At 34.6% G+C, this 20036-nt stretch overlaps 1 protein-coding gene and 1 long non-coding RNA gene across 4 annotated transcripts in view; both read left to right on the top strand.

Annotated features, from left to right (window-relative positions):
* Positions 1 to 6877, top strand: part of LOC128231463 (serine/threonine-protein kinase PrkC-like) — a 48395-nt gene extending 41518 nt beyond the window's left edge. For 2 of the 3 annotated variants that reach the window (XM_052944321.1, XM_052944323.1), the window contains 6 exons: positions 1143 to 1277; positions 1545 to 1674; positions 2302 to 3140; positions 3521 to 3828; positions 4079 to 4240; positions 4895 to 6877. In XM_052944321.1, the coding sequence (XP_052800281.1) occupies positions 1143 to 1277; positions 1545 to 1674; positions 2302 to 3140; positions 3521 to 3828; positions 4079 to 4240; positions 4895 to 5011 (1691 nt within the window). In that variant the 3' untranslated portion in view covers positions 5012 to 6877. The remainder of the gene's footprint in view (positions 1 to 1142; positions 1278 to 1544; positions 1675 to 2301; positions 3141 to 3520; positions 3829 to 4078; positions 4241 to 4894) is intronic. The other variant, XM_052944322.1, reaches the window with a different exon arrangement.
* Positions 6878 to 9074: 2197 nt separating this feature from the next.
* Positions 9075 to 11768, top strand: LOC128229740 (uncharacterized). Its single transcript, XR_008260123.1, has 3 exons — positions 9075 to 9706; positions 10243 to 10403; positions 11144 to 11768. It is a non-coding gene; the product is annotated as an uncharacterized LOC128229740 (long non-coding RNA).
* Positions 11769 to 20036: the final 8268 nt, after the last annotated feature.

The following is a 20036-nucleotide window of genomic DNA, read 5'->3' as shown; positions in this document are numbered from 1 at the left end:
AAATAAACGTTTACGAAGTATTGACTAATAAAAATGGAGTTTCATTCATTACGTGCATCCTAATTTGTAATAAATAGATTGAGATATTTAAAGCTGCTCAATCAAGCACCGTAAAGGAGGGCAAAGAAAACTTTGACTATGCAGCATATCGCTTCTGGAAGAACATTGGTGATAATTTGTTTGTGATTTTGCTTTTATATCTGTTTTCAGTAGGGCGCGTAAATACTTTCCTGAATAAGACATTTGAACATGTTGCGTTGACTTGATACATTCGATTTTCATAGATTTTTAAGACCAGACTTAAGTCAGACTTTGGTTTATGTGACGCTTCCTAATTGGAAGATCAAAAAGATGATAGTTGGACAGAGATATAATACCAGAACTGTTCTCTGAAGCCCAGCAACCTGATGATTTCAGACAATGACTAGCGTGATTGCAAAAATGCTTTGGTATACATACGTACACAAGGGGTCATATATTATAAGGTTACAACAAAATGAGACTGTATGTGTGCGGTTTTTGAGGTACCCTTATAGTTCTTCAGCATTAAGTAAATACAAAAGGAACCATTCTATCTGTTATTTGTAAAATAGTTACCAGATTAAAATCTTACAAATAACTGACAGATGCTTAAACCATGGTGGTTGGATGTCCTTTTTCTGGTGTAAATAAGGGAAAACATGAGCTGAACTGCAGTATTAGCAGTGGTTACCAGTTTATCCCTTCAACAACATTTGCCTGTGCTATAGAGCGACTAAGAATGAACTCTGATTATTGTTATAACATATGGCTATCGAATACATAAATATACATCAGATTGCAGATAAACTAGAATATTCCAAAATAACCTCCATAATTGGAAAAATGTCAACATCCATGTTATGCGCCCGACAGATGTTACTACGTAAGATGTAAAACACATTAAATATGAAATAAAACGGTCTTCAACATCAAGTAAAACAGAATAACCTTCTCTTGGAAATTGTTATAAGAAATTGATAGAGAGAGATTTAGGAAAATAGTCTGACTAAACCTTAAAACCTATTTTTGACCAGGGAAGAAAAAAGTTCTCGATTTTGTGTATCATTTATCATGGATTTCAAAGTCGAGCTTGATGTCATACATTGTGTTTTTATCATTAGCTGAAGAAAGCGAGTTTCTGAAACATGACGATACGTGTATGTTGCATATCAACGTGTGCGCATCTTGCATGAGAAATTCCTTCTTGAATCCAATCATTTGTCACACTTGTGAAACGGAGGTTCAACCATTTATTGGTAAGCTACTAGTATTGCCCTTTAAAGTTTGTTCATTAATCTTAAATTATTATCATTCATCATTACAGAACAATAAGAACATGCTCTGGGTAGATTTATTCAAGGCCCAGTTCATATTGATTCATTATCACCTCGTCTGTAACACCTAGTTTGTTTCCATGGAAGAAAACATTATTTGTGTCCTAACCAAGAGGAAATTAGATTAAACTCGTGAAATAATGAGTTTTTAAACTGCACTTAAATATCCTATTATTTCTTGCATTCCAGGGCGAAACTGGGGAGCCATTTTGATTGCAGGAAATGACAAAGACAAACTTGTAGCAGATGCTTTCAAAAATGATGTGCATAGACTAAAAGAGGTTATCACAAGTAGAAGTGTTCCTATCATGTGCATCAGGTATATTTTTAGCTCGTCTGTCCAATAAAATGCCTTGGTGGCGTTAATGTCGCTGTCGTCCTCCAAATGCAAACTCTTAATCGAACATCAAACTAACATGTTAAAAAGATATTAAGTGAATACTAAAGCTGTAGTGTGCCCTTTGTTTGACAGGAAGGGGAACAGAACAACCGAGTGTTGGTGTTTATTCTGCACTGCCTTTATTCAGTATTACAGCCGTTGATAGGCACAATTTTAAATTGATCTCGTATGTCTGAATTTATACTGTACACAATGTATTTTCTCGCCACTTGGTTTTTCATCAAGTTAACTAAAACAACAGTGAACCTTTATATTGTCACTTCAACAACATAAACTGCACTTGAACAGGCAAACACATAAAACTACCTCGCCTATGCCAATTTATGAAACAAGCCCTTAGAAAAGCATAGTTTTTTTTAATTTAAATAGACATAAGGAACACCATTTTCACTTATAATATATAAATACTTGGATTGCCGGCCAAAATACCTAACTATAGTCGAACTTCAAACTAGACTGTATTGAATTTGATAAACTATTATTAAAATACAAAATGAACAAATTCACACACAATCAGACAAAATGATGTTTATTTAAAATCAACAGGGAGGAAAGCATTGAAGTTGTTACTCCAGATGAACCAGACATGGAAGACAATAAGCTGTGGGGCAAAGTTCAAGATGCCTTTAAAAAACTGAAAGAGAAAAGCCTCAAAACTCTTTTAGTGGTGTACTCGGGTCACCATGGCTTCCAGACAAAAGAAGGAATTGCAAAGAACGAAAAGAAGTCAATTGGTCCTCTTGAGAGTGTGACAGGATCAACAATTGCAGCCATGGAAGGCTATTTCCAACTGAGTGAAAACGAATTGATGAAAGACGTTGAATTGTGCAATGAAATACAGCAGTTAAAATCTGTTGACAAAATTTTCCTTTTTGAAGATTGTTGTCATGGTGATGTCGAAATAAAAACTGCATTAACGGGCAAAACTGTCGTGAAGTTCAACAGTAGTAATACGACTACACCATCTTCAGTGGACTTTAAAAAGAAAGAAAGCAAGTATATTGGTACATTGATCAAAGCACTCACGGCAACCGTGGAAACCAAACATGAATTGTACCAACATAAAGATTGCAAGAGATGTGAAGACATCGCCAACACATTGTTCTATGGAAACTTTCTGACAGTAAACACCTTGCATTCATTCCTTACAGAATATATTGAACACTGTAAAAATACTGAGATGAAAAGCCTTGGCAGCCCTATACTTTCACTTCAAAATCTTTCGGGAAAAGATTGCATTTTGGCCTATAGATACAGTTTCCAAGTGGCCTTTCAATTCGAGATAAAGAAACCAAAAGGCGGAGAAGTAACGTCTGAATCAATTTGCCTGAATAAATTTGATGATTGTCAAAGGCTGAAGGAAAACTTGTTTAGAAAAATGCTAAGTGAGTATAGTAGCTAATTGTTTTATTATTTTTATAGCTTACCTGAGTATATTGGATCTGTTATGATATAAATAATGCCCATTGTCGTGGTCGGCCACAATTGCTTTGAACAACTGTGGTCACATTAATATTCCGATAATCGTCCGTCGTAGCGAAGAATTGCTTCGAACAAGGTTTGTCACATTATAATATTTTGATAATCAAGCTAGGTTGATAATTCATGATTTGAACCACCAGCAAAATGACAAGTTATGATGTTGATATGCCATTCGTCAAAACCACGCATTGTGTCCTAAATTAAAAAGGATCTTCGACAAGGAATGATTTCATAAAGTACCTCACTGGAAGAGAGTATACTAGGTTAAAAATGTTTATTACAGGCTATGATGAATCTACCAAATACCTCGTTGAAAACGAGGATCAATTGAAGGTCTATGCTGCTGCTGTTAGCATACAAGTAAAACATGGACCCAGCGAAGTCCATTTGAAGGAAATTGATTCTCTTGAACAGGCATCTTCAGCTTGGATAGCTCGAAGAGAACTGATTGCACAAATTCGAAGTGTTGAGAAAATTGACTTGAAGAACTATGATGTGGCTGGCATCTTTGTTTTACCAACCGATGTTCAAGACATTTTCAAAATAGTGAACTCGTTGCGACCGAAAGTTTGTCTGTCTGATCCGGTAACGGTAACTTTTTGAAAAAAAAAACACAAATGATTCCAAAAAGAAAGTTTGCTTTTTTTAGAGCCTTGGCGTACTTATTAGTTTCATGCCTGTTTAAGGCATTGCTGTTTTTATAGCCTACCCCAATGTGGTTATATTGCCTTGTTTGTAATTTTAACTCATAGTCAAATGCAATGCATTAAATGTTCAAATTACGTTTACCAAGAACAACTTTCATTGTTCTTTACAGTCAATGTATAGATACCTGTTTCAGATGTCAGAGAGGTTGGTTGTGGACAGAACTGACCTTCCACGTTGTGTTACAGAACTTGAAGAACTCCGTAGAAAGGTTCCAGAGAGAGAACGCTTTAAACATGTTTTCTTTGACTTCAACCATAGCCTGGATCATATAGACGCAGTTCTTCGTAACAAACATGTATGTTTTTGGCCAAAAGATTCTTTTAAATGGTTTCTTCGTCAATGATGAAAACTTATGCCCGAGAACGTAAAAGAAGGATATAGTTATTTTTTTCCGTTTTAAGCTTGTCAGGTTTTCAAAGAAAATGTTTAGGTGTTTTGATAGCCATGGTGTCGTCGGAGTCAGAATGGAAAAACTGAAATATTGACCGTTACTCATAATTGCTCAAGGTATTCCGAAGAAACATGGTTTACATAGTGTCAGTAAATATAGGCCCATGTATAGTAAAGGTCCATAACTCTGGCTTTAGTAATTACCGATATATTCCCCTTACACGAATGAAAGAGAGAAAAGATAAGACGAAGAAGAGTTTGCGCTCGCTCCGTGGTGCTACTTTTTTTTAGAAACTATAGCTCGTATCCGGTGTATCAAGTTATGTAAGAATAAAAGCAATTCTGCAAAAATGATTAAAATAAGCAGATGGTTCATATATGTATTTGCTTTCATGATTAGTATTTTTAGGGAATCAAAATTAATGTTTGTTTTTTCATGAAAGATCAATAGAATCGTGCTCAAAATTATAACCTTTGTGTGTTTTAATAGTTTTAATAATATGCATATGAGAGACTTAACTTAATTATGATTGTTATAAATGTTTTTATCATTTTTCAGGAGGATGTTTCAAATGTGAAAGTTCATATAATATTTCCAAAGAACAAGAGCGTAGATGTTTCAAAATTCTGGCCATTTATTTTCTATCGCATTGAAAGAGCAAGCGCGCAGTCATAATGCAGTGGCTTTGACGCCGGTGTACTTTGATTACAATGTTCAGGATAAGATCCTGAGCTCAAGATTGAGAGCTTTCAGATTATGATAACCATATAGTTACCTGCTTGGTGCAGTCGTACTCGAACCCATATTAAAGGTTGAATAGTTGATCATTCACGAGTGTACATACATGTACATGTATAGAGATCGTGTCACTGTACAACTCTTAATTAATTTGTGGAGGATATGAACATTACTAAACATATAGTCACTAAAGAAACAAACGATACAAGGGAATTCATGTAAAAGTGTTTTGATCTCAGTGGAATTAAGTTTGTTTCTGGATAGCACGGGCATCACAGTGGCGTCTAATTTAAGTTTGACGAAACAAACGCAAATGTTTGAGGAATGTTGCACCTGTTATTGTTTGCATGCATTTTTATTATAGATGATCAAATATTTCTACCTAGCAACCCATATAAAAAAATCAATTTGTGTTGTGTTGTCGTAAGGAAGTGATCAGAGCGACACGTGTTATACCCAAAATATTCCCTTTAAAATCAAATCTGATATCATTAATAAACATATTTTATGTATACAGGTAATGTACGGAGTGTCCATTGCAATACATGGACTCATAAAACTGGTGAATCGTTTTCGTTGCATTAAAAGATTAACAGTTCCGTCGATAACCCTGCTAGGTTATCTATAGTCTTAAGTTTTTCATAAAAACTCGAAAACCTGAAAAACGTTTAAGAAGAGATTGATATTGTTTCTTGTTTCGCGGCCCCCTTATCCTCTCGCAAAAAAGTGGCGACAGCATTTTAGAACCCAGGGGGAACCTTGAATATTATTATGCTCCTCGAAGTGAGGAGGATATAGTCGCCTCTTTGTCCTATGTCGATACTTCCGTATGCCATTCGAAACCCTGTCCGGCGATAACTTTAATTAAAACTACTGATGGCATTGTAATACATTGGTAAAGATAGATGGCAATGAAATGAAGTGCAGTGCACAAGATCCATAATCCGGTATGCATATTGATTAAGAAACCTTTTTTCATAATCGATGCTTATCTGTTCCATATCTCTGAAATTAGTGAAATGATTTAAATGAACCTTTAAATAAAGATTGATTGAGATGAGGGGAAGCGCAGTGCACACGAACCATTATCCTGTTCAACATATGTTTAAGTCAGATCCCCGTACCTGATGTTTTCGGTTCTTATTCGGTCCATATCTTGGAAAATAGTTATTATGAGCTGGAAAGAAATCTTGAAAAATAGATAGATGACAATGAGAGGAAGGAAAGTGAAGTGAAAGGAATCATAATCTTGCCCTGAAAATGTTCAGCTATCTCCAAGCTATTTTCTAACCTGATATGTTATTGAAAGTGGGTGTTTGTATGGGCTAAATCTTGGATAGTTCTAAAGGCATTTAAATGAAACTTGAAATATAGATATATAATTCAATTCTCAAACTTTCCCATATCATTGCAACTTATATATTGTAATGCTTTAACCATTGATCTTTACCCAGCTCATTGTGTTACGGTTTATGCCTTTTCATAGAAAAAGGGCGTTGAGTATCCAAGCTTCCAGTAATATATATATTTCTTTTCTTACCATCATACATACTTTTAAAATAATTTCAGTATACATGTAATTCTCACTTAAGTAAGGTTGCTATTGAAAGAGTATTTCATTGACACGTGTGAAATAAGCATACGATTAAACATGCATTTTAAGGAATGTGGACATTAATACCTTTTATGTGTTTATGAGACGTATCTTAAATGAGTATATATTTTTTAAGAGCATTCGTATACTTGTAAATTGTAAGTTTTCTTTTGCAAATTATATATAAGACATTAAATGTATTGAATAAGCTCGTTTGTTTACTTTTGAAGTATTCGTTGTCGTCGTCCTTTATAACTTAGATAACAGACGTGAAAACAGCTGAAATGGTTTACCTGGAACGTGGTAGACGTGCTTTTAATGAACATATGTCTATATTGGTAGGAAATGCCATTTTTCTTGAGTTTCTTAAATTATCTGATGTTCCTTTTGTTATTAAAAAAAAAGAAGGACGCTTCGACAACCGCTTATAATGCTGTTGCTAATTCTGATTCTCTACAAATATATTATACAACAAGGGGTCACGATTGATCAACAACAACAAAACGGCCCGACTTCCTGTTTTGTTTTAAAAACACCTCTGAAACTACCACTCCAAATTCAATGACCGTTTACAGGAAGCTTTCTTGGCTGACCCTTTACAAAAATACAACAAGGGGTCACGATTGATAAACAACAACAGCAACACCAACAAAATGGCTGACTTCCTGTTTTGCTTTAAAACACATCTCTGAAACTACCAGTCCAATTTCAATAACATTTTACAGGAAGCTTCCTTGGGTAACCCTTTACAAAAATACAACAAGGGATCACCATTGATCAACAACAACAACAACAAAATGACCGACATCCTGTTTTGCTTTTTAAAACATCTCTGAAATTACCAGTCCAAGATCAATGAAACTTTACAGGAAGCTTCCTTGGGTAACCTACAAAAACACAACGGTTGATCAACAACAACCACAATCTGGCCAACTTCCTGTTTTGCTTTTAAAAACAACTCCTCTGAAACTACTTGGCCAAATTCACTGAAACTTAACAGAAACCTTCATTGCATGACCCTCTAAAAAAAAACAACAAGGCATTGAGATTGATCATCAACAACAAGAACAAAATGGCCAACTTACTGTGTTGCTTTTAAAAAAATCTCTGAAACTACCGGGCCAAATTCAATGAAACTTTACAGGTAGCTTCATTAAATGACACTTTACAAATATAAAACAAGGCATCTTCATCAGTAAAGATATGTTTAAATTGCAACATGTTTATTAATATTCTTTATCACAGAGTTGTGGCCCTTTGCTTAGGTGAGCGTTTTAGGGTCATCATGGCCGTCTTGTTTAAATTTAAATTTAAGTTCCACTCTTTCTACCAAATAAGATTTACCACAATTATTACAGTTGTTTTAATATATCATAATGGATGATTAAATGTCGAAAACAATGGTTCTTATGAAGGATACCGAGTTTAATTGGAAAGAAAGGTACAGAAAACACGGTATTTCTACCTCAACATCCCCCCACTAAAAAAACAAACAAAAAACGTGCACAGTACACAACTACTGTGTATTGATCTTTATCTTAATCGCCTTGTTTTGCTTATCAGACCTCCGAGATTATCTACTTGGAAAAGTGTCAACTCTAAATAGTCCTAAGCCAATAAACAAATAGACAGGAAATGACCCCTACTGGGACACCAGAGCAATAAAAGAGGAGATGCACAGCAGGGAATTGTCATGCCAAACATTCCCTTAACTATGCCTTTAAGCTGATTATAACACGTAGTTATTATTATATGTCAGCTGGATTTGTGTATTTTCATCTGACGACTTCTGAAAGTACACATCTTGGCATTATTTGTCTGCATCCTGAAGACTGTCTCATCAACATTGTCCCTTTGCATTAGTCTAGCTGTCTGTTTTAAATACTTTTGGTTGTTTCATGCATTTCTGCGATCTAACATTGACCAGAACTTTTTATATCTTAAATTACTATGCTAGATATTATTTTTTGTTCATGTGGTATTCGTTGCCTCTACACCGAGATTCTTTGAAAATGTTCAAGATCATAGGTTGAAGACTTGAATGTTACGTTTTAAAGCAATGAAACAACATTTAATATAAAAATGCAATATTTACTTCGAAATAATTACCATCAATTCAATCTATGAACTGTTCCTATCGGCATGGGTCAGTTGGTCAGGGCTAAAGACTTCGCATTTTGGAACATTTCTAGGCAATACTTGTGAATAATTGCGCGGGCGCATCGGCGCCCGGCGCATATATTGATTGTTTTTGAAGTGTCCCTGGTGCAATGGGCTTGCGCATGCGGCGTTTTCATTTTTTTGATCGCGCATGCGCCGTTTCTTACCGTCCGCTCTCGGATAATTCCGAAGCAGTTCGCCATTAGACTGGTTTCTGTTCGATTTTGCAATAGAAGATTGGTAATCTTCTAATATGTGAAGCTTTGAAAATATAAGGCAAATTAAAACCAGAGATTTTTTTAAATAACTCTTTTAGAGAAAAAATATCATAAATGCACAGTTGTTGAGAAAACTCCTCTTTTTTATTTAAATATTTTTACATAAAAGAATAAACCACGAATGCGCATAATGTATCTTACAATAATCTTAGAAAATCGGTGAACTAGTCTATTATCTGATTACCCGGTTATGACACGTACGGGTCAGATGCAAGCGTCCAGTAGACTAGGGATATCGAGGTCAACACGCTGGCGGTTGGGGAAAGGTATTTTCATTTTCTTTTTACATAGTGAACTGAAAAACTATTGTTATTTTATATTTATCATTTTAAAAGCAGGTTTCGTGTCTTTCGATTTAAACAGTAGCACGTTTTTTTTTGCGGTATTCCTACTTTCATTTTGGACAACATTTGAAGGCTTTTCCAAATTGCGTCATTAAAACCAGGAATTATAGCCGTCCAATGAAAACGCTTCTTGCATTTCAGACATAGGCGAGTGTGCGGTCAAGGTCAAAATTGCGAGAGGGTGATTCGAAGTGAAATACCGCAACAAAAACGTTCGATTTGGACATTAACGCGTCTAACTCAATGAGTCACAATGGTAGGGATGATATTTCAAGCCCTTCTTTGTAATGCATGCGCAAAGTTTGCATGTCAGTCTGTATGTAACGAGTTTAAGGTGATTTGTTCGTAGTCATTAAATTTTTGCATCGTTTTGATTATGCACCAGTTATATAAATTATTTTAGACTAATGCATCAGTCAATTGAAACCACGCCCCCCCCCGGTCAGGGGAATAGTGAGGACCCTGACCATAGGTCTAGCCAACCTTGGCTAAAATCCCGTCCTGCGGGGATGAACAGATGGTTTAATCTCGTCAAATGCCCCCCGGCCCCCGCACCACAAGGGCCCTAGGTAAGGCCCATTCCCTGCTATATTTAAAGCGAAGACATAACCATCCCATTCACCCGGCAATGCAGGGCCACCTGAAAGTTAAAAACATGGTCCATTTCCCCGGCTATCCCCGGTATACCCCCGGACCTTGGGGGTCGTTGTTACAATTGACTGGTGCATTAGTTTAAAATAATAAACATGTCTCAATCAAATGTATATTTATATTTATCATCCTACATTCCAGTTTCTACCACAAGAGTTGTAAATATTGAACAGATAGGGCTTCATCTTCAAGATGAAAACTGCAAAAAATGGCCAACAATAATGGGCCAGGACTGAGGAGTTCCAAGAAATGAGTATTCTTCAGCCCACAAATATCAGTGCTGCCCCGCTGCCCAAAATGAGGTTTGTTCTCTCTCTTAGTTTCCTGTTAACTTTATGGTTTCAGAACAATAGCCAGCATTCATATTGAAAATGAAATCCCAAACCTTCTGCATTTTGTGTTGTTATGTAAACCAACTAAAGCTAGGCAAATCTTTTGCTAAGTTTTTAACTGCAACTTTAAATAGCATTGCTTTTGGTATTAACATTCAACCTTTAATAAAACAAAAACATATGGATGTTTCAATGCATTTCAATAAATAATTGAATGTATTTACAATTATTCACAATTTTATATAATGTTTAAAAAATATTAACTCTACAAGCTTACATTATTTCACAATATAATCTTTTTTTAGACATCATTTTGATATTTATTTCTCACAAAATACATGACCTATAAACAAGCCTTCCTAAAAATTAATAACATTTTTTCACTTTTTCTAACAAAATTGCTTAACTCAATAGCTGAATAAATGAATGAAATCATTACTTGTATATAAATACTTAATCTTAATTATTATTCTGCAATTCATGCATCAATCTTTGATTTTTATAACCTGATTCAGAATTGACATCAAATTGCAAATTACCTGTCAATTCACATTTCGAATAAAGCTTATGAAATCAACCTTGAAACCTAACAACTTCACCTCAGTTTAATGTTTAGAGTTATTTTATTTCTCATGTTTCATGTTATTAGGTTTTCAGTGCTACATTCACTTATCATGATATCATAACAAACTCCTTTCATATCTTTTTAGAGTGTGGCAACAAGTAAATGGACCTTGACAAATGTCCTCTATGTTAGAGCCAGTCCCTTACACAAGTGGCCTACTTTTGCACAGCTGAGGTTGTTATCAAACGCAGCAGTAGGTATGAAATGCGGAAACTGTTCCAACTTGATCTTCAACAGTTGAGTTACTCCTCATCACAATACCTGAACTGAAAACAATCGGTGACGATCCAGCACTTCACTTCTACCTCACAGTGCTCTTCCCTATAAACGCTAGAAGAAAGTTTGAAAATGAAAAACTTGTCATTGCAAGTGTGAAAGGACCAATTGATTTTTAACGAAACAACCTGCCTCAATGCTTTAGCTGACACTACATCAAGTCAACACAAGGCAATTTGTTTTTCTCGCAACCTGACCGGTATGTTGAATCTGATCAAAATTGTACACAAACACTGGTCAAGAATATAGAAATACAAGTTGTATGATCAGTAACCTAAAATATTCTTGAATATTTGAACATAATAAAAGAGTATTTGTTAAAGTTATACATTTTGTGTGTAGTGTAGGTAAGATCAATGTCAAGGTTATTTTGGCTAAAAAAAAGGAAAATGAGTCTTGATTCATAACATCGATGAAATAGCAAGCCTGAAGTATTTTCGATAAAGTGATACATATATTTTGTGGTGATGTCATAACCTTGTTTCACTGTTTTTGAAGAGAAAACACATGTTATAAATATATTATCACATTTGTGTTTTTTTAGCTCGACTAAGAATAAGGTGGGCTATACTATTTGCTCTGGTGTCGGTGTCCGGTTCAAGTTTTAGGGCAAGTTGGGATTTTCACTTATAAGTCCAATACTCTTCATTCAATTGACTTAATACCTCACACAGTTGTTCAGGGCCATCATATAATGGGAATAGATAACTCCTTTATACAAGTTATGGCCCCTGATTGACTATCAAACTTAGGTTTAAGTTTTAGGGCAGGTTGGGATATTTATTAATAACTTCTCTACCATTCGTTCATTTAACTTAATACTTGACACATTTGTTCAGGACCATCACACAATGAGGTTACATAACTCTGTTTTATCCTTAATACAAGTTATAGCCCCTGATTGACTTAGATTAAAGGTTTAGGGCAAGTTAAAGTTTTGGAACAAGTTGGGAATTTCAATAATAAGTCCAATACCCTTCATTCAATTGACTTAATACTTTACACAGTTGTTCAGTGCCATCACATAATTAGGTAAGATAACTCCATATCATATTTTATACACATAATGGCTCCTGATTGACTAAGGTTAAAATTTTAGGGCAGGTTGATATATTTATTGATAACTTCTATACCCTTCATTCATTTTATCCTTAGTACAAGTTATGGCCCCTGATTGACTTAGGTTAAAGTTTTAGGGCAAGTTAAAGTTTAAGGACAAGTTGGGATTTTAATAAAAAAACTTCTATACCTTCATTCAATGCACTTAATACTTCACAGAATTATTGACAACCATCTTACACTAAGGAACATAACTTCATGTTAGCCCTAAATACAAATTATTGCCCTTGAATGTTTTTTTTTTCTTTTTAACTCTTCTTTTAATTTCTTTTGACACATTTTTATATTCCTAACCACATTTTCATAAAGGGAAAACAAGTTATTTGAATGACCTGTGTCATTGTTCGGGCGGGCTGGTGTTAGAGCAGCGTCAAAATCACCTTATGTATTGAATAATTTTAGCTATGTTTGACATAAAGAGACCAAACTTGGTATATGCAAAGAGTTTATGGATACCTTTTATGGGAATGCGTTTGAGGCCCCTATGATCAAGGTCAAGGTTACTATTAATAGAAAAAGGGTTGGTTTTGAATAACTTAAGTAAGGGTTTTCTAATTGGTACCAAATTTGGTATATAGGAAGAGTTTATAGAGACATTTCCTGAGATTGTGTTTTTGGCCCCGAGAGTTATGGTCTAGGTCAAGGTCAAAATAGAAATATGGTAAGTACTGAATAACTCAAGTAAGGGTTGACATAGTGTGACCAAACTTGGCTTTTTGCATATATATATTGGTATATAGGACAAGTTTATGCAGAGCTTTAATGGATGCTTTTTGGCCCCGTAGGGTCGTTGTCACTGTTACTAAAAATAGATTACTGTTTCAGTAAGGCTGACATACTGTGACCAAACTTGATATATGTAGGAAGAGTTTATAGCGCGGACACGAGTATGTGTACTCTGACATTTAAATATCTCGTGTGACTTTGATCTTTGAGTTATGGACCCTGGTCAATGTCACTGCTCATCGTCTCAATGAGGACAACATTTGTACCAAGCAATATGGTAATCCATCAATGCATAAGTAAGTTATAGCACGGACAAGAAATGTTAAAGCCAGACGGACAGACAGACTGATGAAGTGTTTCTGTAATCCCCTCCCCACTCCGTGGCGGGGGATTTGAAATTTGAAATTTATAAAATAGTGTACTTCCATTTTTGTCATTGTTGTGTTTTACCATTCTGTCAATATGTTAAGTTTCAGTTGTGCCAATATCTTAGTCACCATATATGACTTTATAGAATCGTAACATTATTTAATAACCTCATCATAATGATTACTTATCTTCCTATTGTTTTCTTAAATGTTCTGCAATTTCAATAATTATTTACAAAACATGTTCCTAAAATCAGAGATATTTGACAGTATTATAAAACTTCTCATTCAAGGTTTTGTCTATCTGAACACTGATGTTGACATAATGCTCTGTAGATATCACTATGTTTTTGTTAAGTTTAATTCCCATTAATGTTTAAATTAATTTCTCATATGTACATATATTTAACAATGTTCTGTTTTTCAACATCTCACTTAAACAGTTACAAAATGTTAATTTACAAGAAATACTTGTATTTATATCACTATGTCATTTTGCCATGTCACCCTTCTTTACTACCTGTTATGCTTAAAGCTGCACTCTCACAGGTTTACCATTTGTACAACTCTTTTTATTGTTTGTCTTGGAAAGCGCAAATTTTGTGTAGATATCTGCAAACAAATGACTTAAGATTACTGACAAAAGATCAAATCACAGATTTTCATATTTCCATTTGAAAATTAATGTCTTATGGCTTAAGCTGTTACTAACAGTTTAAGGAAAATTGCATAAAACATCAATTTTTGAACTTAAGTATAAAAATCTGCAATCTTTTTTGTCAGCAGTCTTATATAACTGGTTTCAATGGATTTTCGCAAAATATGGCTCGTTCTAAGTCAAAAAATGAAAAAGTTGTCAAAACGTTCAATTTGTGAGAGTGCAGCTTTAACTCTGATGAATATATCATTCAATGTCTCTTTTATAGGCACTGACTCTCCATTTACAAACATTAGAATTCATAATGCTTAAAAATGCTTTCAACTTCTCAACTTACCCTGCTTTTTTTTGCCTTAACCATTCTATTGTGTGTTGTTGTTTTTCATTTTCGTGATTTATGACTTTTCAAACATTAAAAAATAAAGGCCTTTTGGCTATCAACCATATCAGCAATGCTTATGATAATATAAAACTACAGGCATATCATTTATAGTTTTGGGTTTGACAACTTTCTACTTTTAAGTTAGTAAATCATTTAACAAATATATCTATTTACAACCCAATTCATTCCAACATAACAACTGAAACTGAGTCTTTTTAAGCCCCCCCATGTAAAAGATATTTATCACCCTATAAACAGTTTCATTCAAATACTGTGCATTTGCATACTAGGTACATATTACTAGGTTTTCATGCATTTTCATTTATATTTTTTTTTTCATACCTGTTCTATTTCATTGCTTATGAAATAGTGGCAGCATGTATTTTAGTATTGTATTAATTTGTCTGTGTGCATTTTTAGCTCTACTGGCCAAAGGCCAGAAGAGCTTATGCGATGGTAATGTGTACGTAGTATGTGCATCCGTGCGTCCGTGCCGTCGTGCGTCCGTGCGGTCGTGCGTCTGTAAACAATTGCTTGTGAACACGATACAGTCTTCAGTTTTGATTGTATCTCGATGAAACTTGTACAGTATCTAGATATCCATTAGAGCTCGGTTCCTTTCGAAAACCAGCCAGATCCGCCCATGAATGCCTAGATTATGGGCCATGAAAGTTTTAAAGAAATGCTTTCTATTTTTAGCCAGGTCTACATGAGCGAATTCTATTTTTAGCCAAGTTTACATGTATATGTTAATTCAAGTCTAGAGTAAAGGGAGACAATTTGCAAGTCTAGGATTTTGAGAGACAATTTGCTTTTTGCTTCTGCAGTTGATTTTGTGAATTACTCTGCCTTGTTCTTGTTGAAAGGCCAAAGGCCATTTTTTTAGCTTTAAGTTCTGTAGTTTGCGCATTCATCTTAACAAAATTGATTGTGAATGTTTAAGTTATGCACCTGGTGTCATTACTGGCCACACCCAGGGTTCACAGGTTTGGTAAACACAAATCTGGAAAGGTTTGAAAATCTTTTTGTGTGTTCGTGCATCCATCTCAGCACAATTGATTGTGAATGTTTGTTCAAATTGATCAATGTTGTCCTAGGATGCCCTTGACTTTGACCTTTTGACCAACTTTTTTTAACTTTTAAAACTACAGAAAATTTTACTATGAGTACAGTTTTGAAAGCATTTTTTTTTTGTCAGATGACTTTTACTTGGCACATACCGGGTATTAAAATAGTTCATGCAACTAATCTGCTTGCAATACTTTCTGGGCTCAGATGTTGAACGTGCTACGTTTTCAGGTAAACCAAACACAAAACATAAACTGTATGTCTGTTGCCTTTTACCCATACATACATGCTCTGGATTGATATGACCACAAAAGCCATGCCAGTAGAGCATAGGCCCTTTTGGGCCTCTTGTTATTCCTAGTATTGGTCATAATGTATATGTCGCACTTACACCAAATTATAACAAATATTCTTTCTATTGTTTATTACATTTAAGTACAACTCTACCATTCCCAGCATACATACTAACTCTGTATATTTTGTTATCATGCTTATTACTCTTTGTTGTACACAAAATGTATATAACATGTCATATTGCTCATGTTCTTCCTTGTTTGTACATATGTTCACATTTCAGTAATACTTAATGCAGTATTTATTCTTATATTTCAATGTCATATTTAAAGAATTGAAAAGTTCTACAGGCGAAATAACATTAACACATTTCCACCAAACATTGTACAAATGCTTCTCTTCTCATGTATTAAAACATATTGCTCACTTCATTTCATTGTAACCTATAATTTTCAGCACTTTCTTCATAAATCTTTTGTGTCGTTATATTTCCATACACATTAAGTGATCAACTTCCTAGTCATACCACTATCAACCTGCATCACATTCTGCTCATCATTCTTATATCTTATGCCTTAAAAGTGCATAATGCATGATGATTACATAATGTTTATTACCTATAAGTGTCAGTATATGCTAAACTTGTTTCCTTTGTTTAAAACATCCTGCATATCTATAAATCATCTACGCCACAGAACAAGGAAAATGACATTAATAATGATAATCAGACTTCTTTCTTTCAGCTCATGTATAACCAACTTCTTTTAGTTTATGTTAAATGTATGTTTTTAATTGTGTTAAAATCTGTTACATAAGCAAACAGTTTTGTGTGTTTATCAGTTAGAAACAATGGCTTCGTAACACTTAATTATAACGGTCAACTTGTTTCGCGGATTATTAGCCAAAAGTAAACATTGTTTTAAGCAGATGTCCTTAATTAGTTTTTTGGATAAACCTTTGGTGCTACTCTTGTTTAAAGTCAACATTTCACCAAAGTACTTCAAATTCTCAACGTTTCGAACTTTACCCAGAATTTAGCAAATCATGTTGGCATATTTAACATTTCAGCTATCATATCAGCCACTCCAAAAGAAAACCACCACTGTGGCCATGTTATATTTTATAAATGTGCGTATATTGATACAGTTCATGAATAAAGTTATTTGATACAATTATGGTTTCTGTCATAGGTATACCATCAGTTGTACAATTGTTATTGTGTTAAGTTTTATTTTTATTTCAAAACAACAGCCCAATTCTGTCATCTTTTAAGTAACTTCATTTCACTGACATCTACAATCAATGTTTGGCCTCACTTTATTTACTTCGTTCTGACCCTATATAAAGACTTGCATAACCAATAGTTGGCCCGCGCTAACATCCAATTGCTGCATCTTGCAGCAACTTTTGTACTTGTTAGTTTTATAATCTGTTAATTGAGCCTCTATATATTTCAGTTATCTGGTACTGACCCTAACTGTAAAGCCACTCTCCCCAGTCTGATTGGGGGTTTAAAGCATTTTAGATAGCGATACGACTTGCGATTAGCCTAGTTTGTAGCTTAATTGATTACTTTTTTACCGCAATGAAAAACAGGCATTTATTAAAATGCCAAAAATATTGCTAAGTTACTTATTCAAAAGGTAATTTAGAAAAGTTGTCCGAAAAACATGTGGACCAAAACCGCCCACTCCTAGATGCATATATTAAGAAAGTGGTCAGAAAATAAAAACATACAATTAAAAACAACATGAAATCTCAAAATTAACAAAGTTGGGTGAACTCATTCGGAAGAACAGTAATTATAAGGCAATGGAAAATACAAAACGTTGCCCAGAAAAACAAAACAATTACAACAACAATTGGTATATCTTAAGGTACGAGGCGGTAAGTGAAAGAAACGGAGAAAAGAAACAAGGTAGACCTTGGAAAGAGCGTCCATAAAATTAAAAAGAGAAAATAAAATGGAGGAGGTGGTGGTTAAAATATATTCCAGAGACTGGCGAGCGCTTAGCATACGCCAGAGAGAACAAAGAAGAATGGCAGACGCATTCTGATTGGCCTGTAGCATCACATGGCACAAAAAGGGGGAAATTGATTTGCTCCTGGGATAAAGTGCCCGTATGGCTAATTCCCGAGATATTGCCTAAACAAGTAATATTATTATAATTGTTAAGCCGAAAATCTTTTTCACTTGACTCTTAAGTCAATATATAGGGAGCTATTGCAGTAAGTTTTATAGGGTAAAACTCTCTTGAAAGATAAGCATGCAAATGGTATACTCCACCCATTTAGGTATATCGGAGGAGTCACAGCTCATGGGTCAAAGTGTGAGTATTGGTTGGCCAGAACGTGCGTCAGTACCTTTCGGTAGGCCGTGTTAGAAGACCCCAGAAATAAAATGTATCTGGTATTTAGACTGCAGTTTTGGCCAGTCGAGCTATCCACATCGAGCGAATCGGTCCCTATGTTTAGCTTTTGTCCGTATTTTAATAACTGTGTGTTTGTACTCTATGATGCACAAAATAAACAAAAAAACTCCACTTGTGCTCGTATATTTTTACACATTAGATTTTTTAACATTTTATACATCTGATAATTTTAAAGACTTGTATGAAATAATAATTTATCGTTAAAACTGGTGCAATATGGTTATCGCCCTTTGATTTCGACAATGTACATGTAGGTAGCCGCTCACGTCTATTTGGCGATATGAAATCAATATGAAGAAAACAATCGTTAATAAATAGCGTATCTGTACATACACGTGCACAACCTAAACATTCTCTGAATGGATGTTAAAAAATATTATAATTATAGTTTATATGCTGTAAATTTCTATAATCTTCCGTACCAATTAAATCTGAAATTTCTGTTATTGAACGCAATCGTTTAACTGGGATGTGCTCCGATTGAAAGCTGAAGTACGCCACGAAAAACAAAACGATGAGTCACATTATACATTATGAATTTTGACCTTCACAAACGGAATTTTCGCAGATTTAGAACTTTATTAGTTACGGAAATAACACAAAACAAGTCATATACATGTTAGTAAAAGAGAGAATTAAATTATTGTAAATTATGAACTGGCAAAACAGGATTACCTAAAAGCTTGTCAGTGCTCGGTAGGCCCCCAAAGATTGCTAAAGAAATGATTATGGAATGTGGTAAGTACAGTTAATCACTGTTTGATTTTTCGAGATGTCAGAATTCCCGATTTCAGTAAACAAGATTTTTTTTACAGACATTTCCTCCTGAAACATAATGAACATTAAAACGAATGTCAGCATTTCCTATTGGTCGCAAATGTCCGGGCACATCATAAACAACGATTGCATTTACAAAGTGATTTACAGATATCAAATATCTGCCTGGGAGCATACATTTTGCCATGTCGGATCTTGTCCGCACAGTAAAGCATTGTTTTTGTCTTGGCTTGAAAATCATCGTTTTCAGAAGATGTTACGTTGTATCATTCCATAGCTCAGGACCATTGCTGTAGAAGCTTTAAGACACCGATGGGTTAGCTCTCAATGTGTGAATGGCGCGAAATACCATAGGGTAAAATAAGTATATATGCAATTTCGTATTTCAGCAATCCTTTTGAATTTAAGATTGCTGTAGCATTCCTAAGTGAACATAAGCATTTTTATGGCGGGGGATTGGGGTATTTTACAACATATGATTCCGGGGCTATCGGCGGCCTGTTGCATTTTTGATTGCTATTGTGATCGATTTGTCTATGTCAATCTCTATTTGTCATGATCGGCAGCATTGGTAAACGGTACCAATTAAGAGGCTATACGGTGACATAGAGATTAGGGATATGTTACAAAAGCCGGGTTATTACATAAGACAAAAATAAAATTACCTTTGCTCCATATGGGTTTGCACTGAGTTTTATAAAACGCTTAATATCAAATTAGTATCTTAAATTTTCATTTAACTTGCCCTGCCTATGGCATGAGGCATATACTTTTGATTCATAGTCATTGACCTGGATTCAACTTATAAACAATTCCAATTGAAAGACAAAGATCTGAAAGATGTAAAACAATCCAAGACAAAACAAATAATCACAAGA

The sequence above is a fragment of the Mya arenaria genome, chromosome 4, assembly GCF_026914265.1.
Source record: "Mya arenaria isolate MELC-2E11 chromosome 4, ASM2691426v1".
Taxonomy (NCBI): Eukaryota; Metazoa; Mollusca; class Bivalvia; order Myida; family Myidae; genus Mya; species Mya arenaria.
This window is presented reverse-complemented; position numbering and strand designations above follow the sequence as displayed.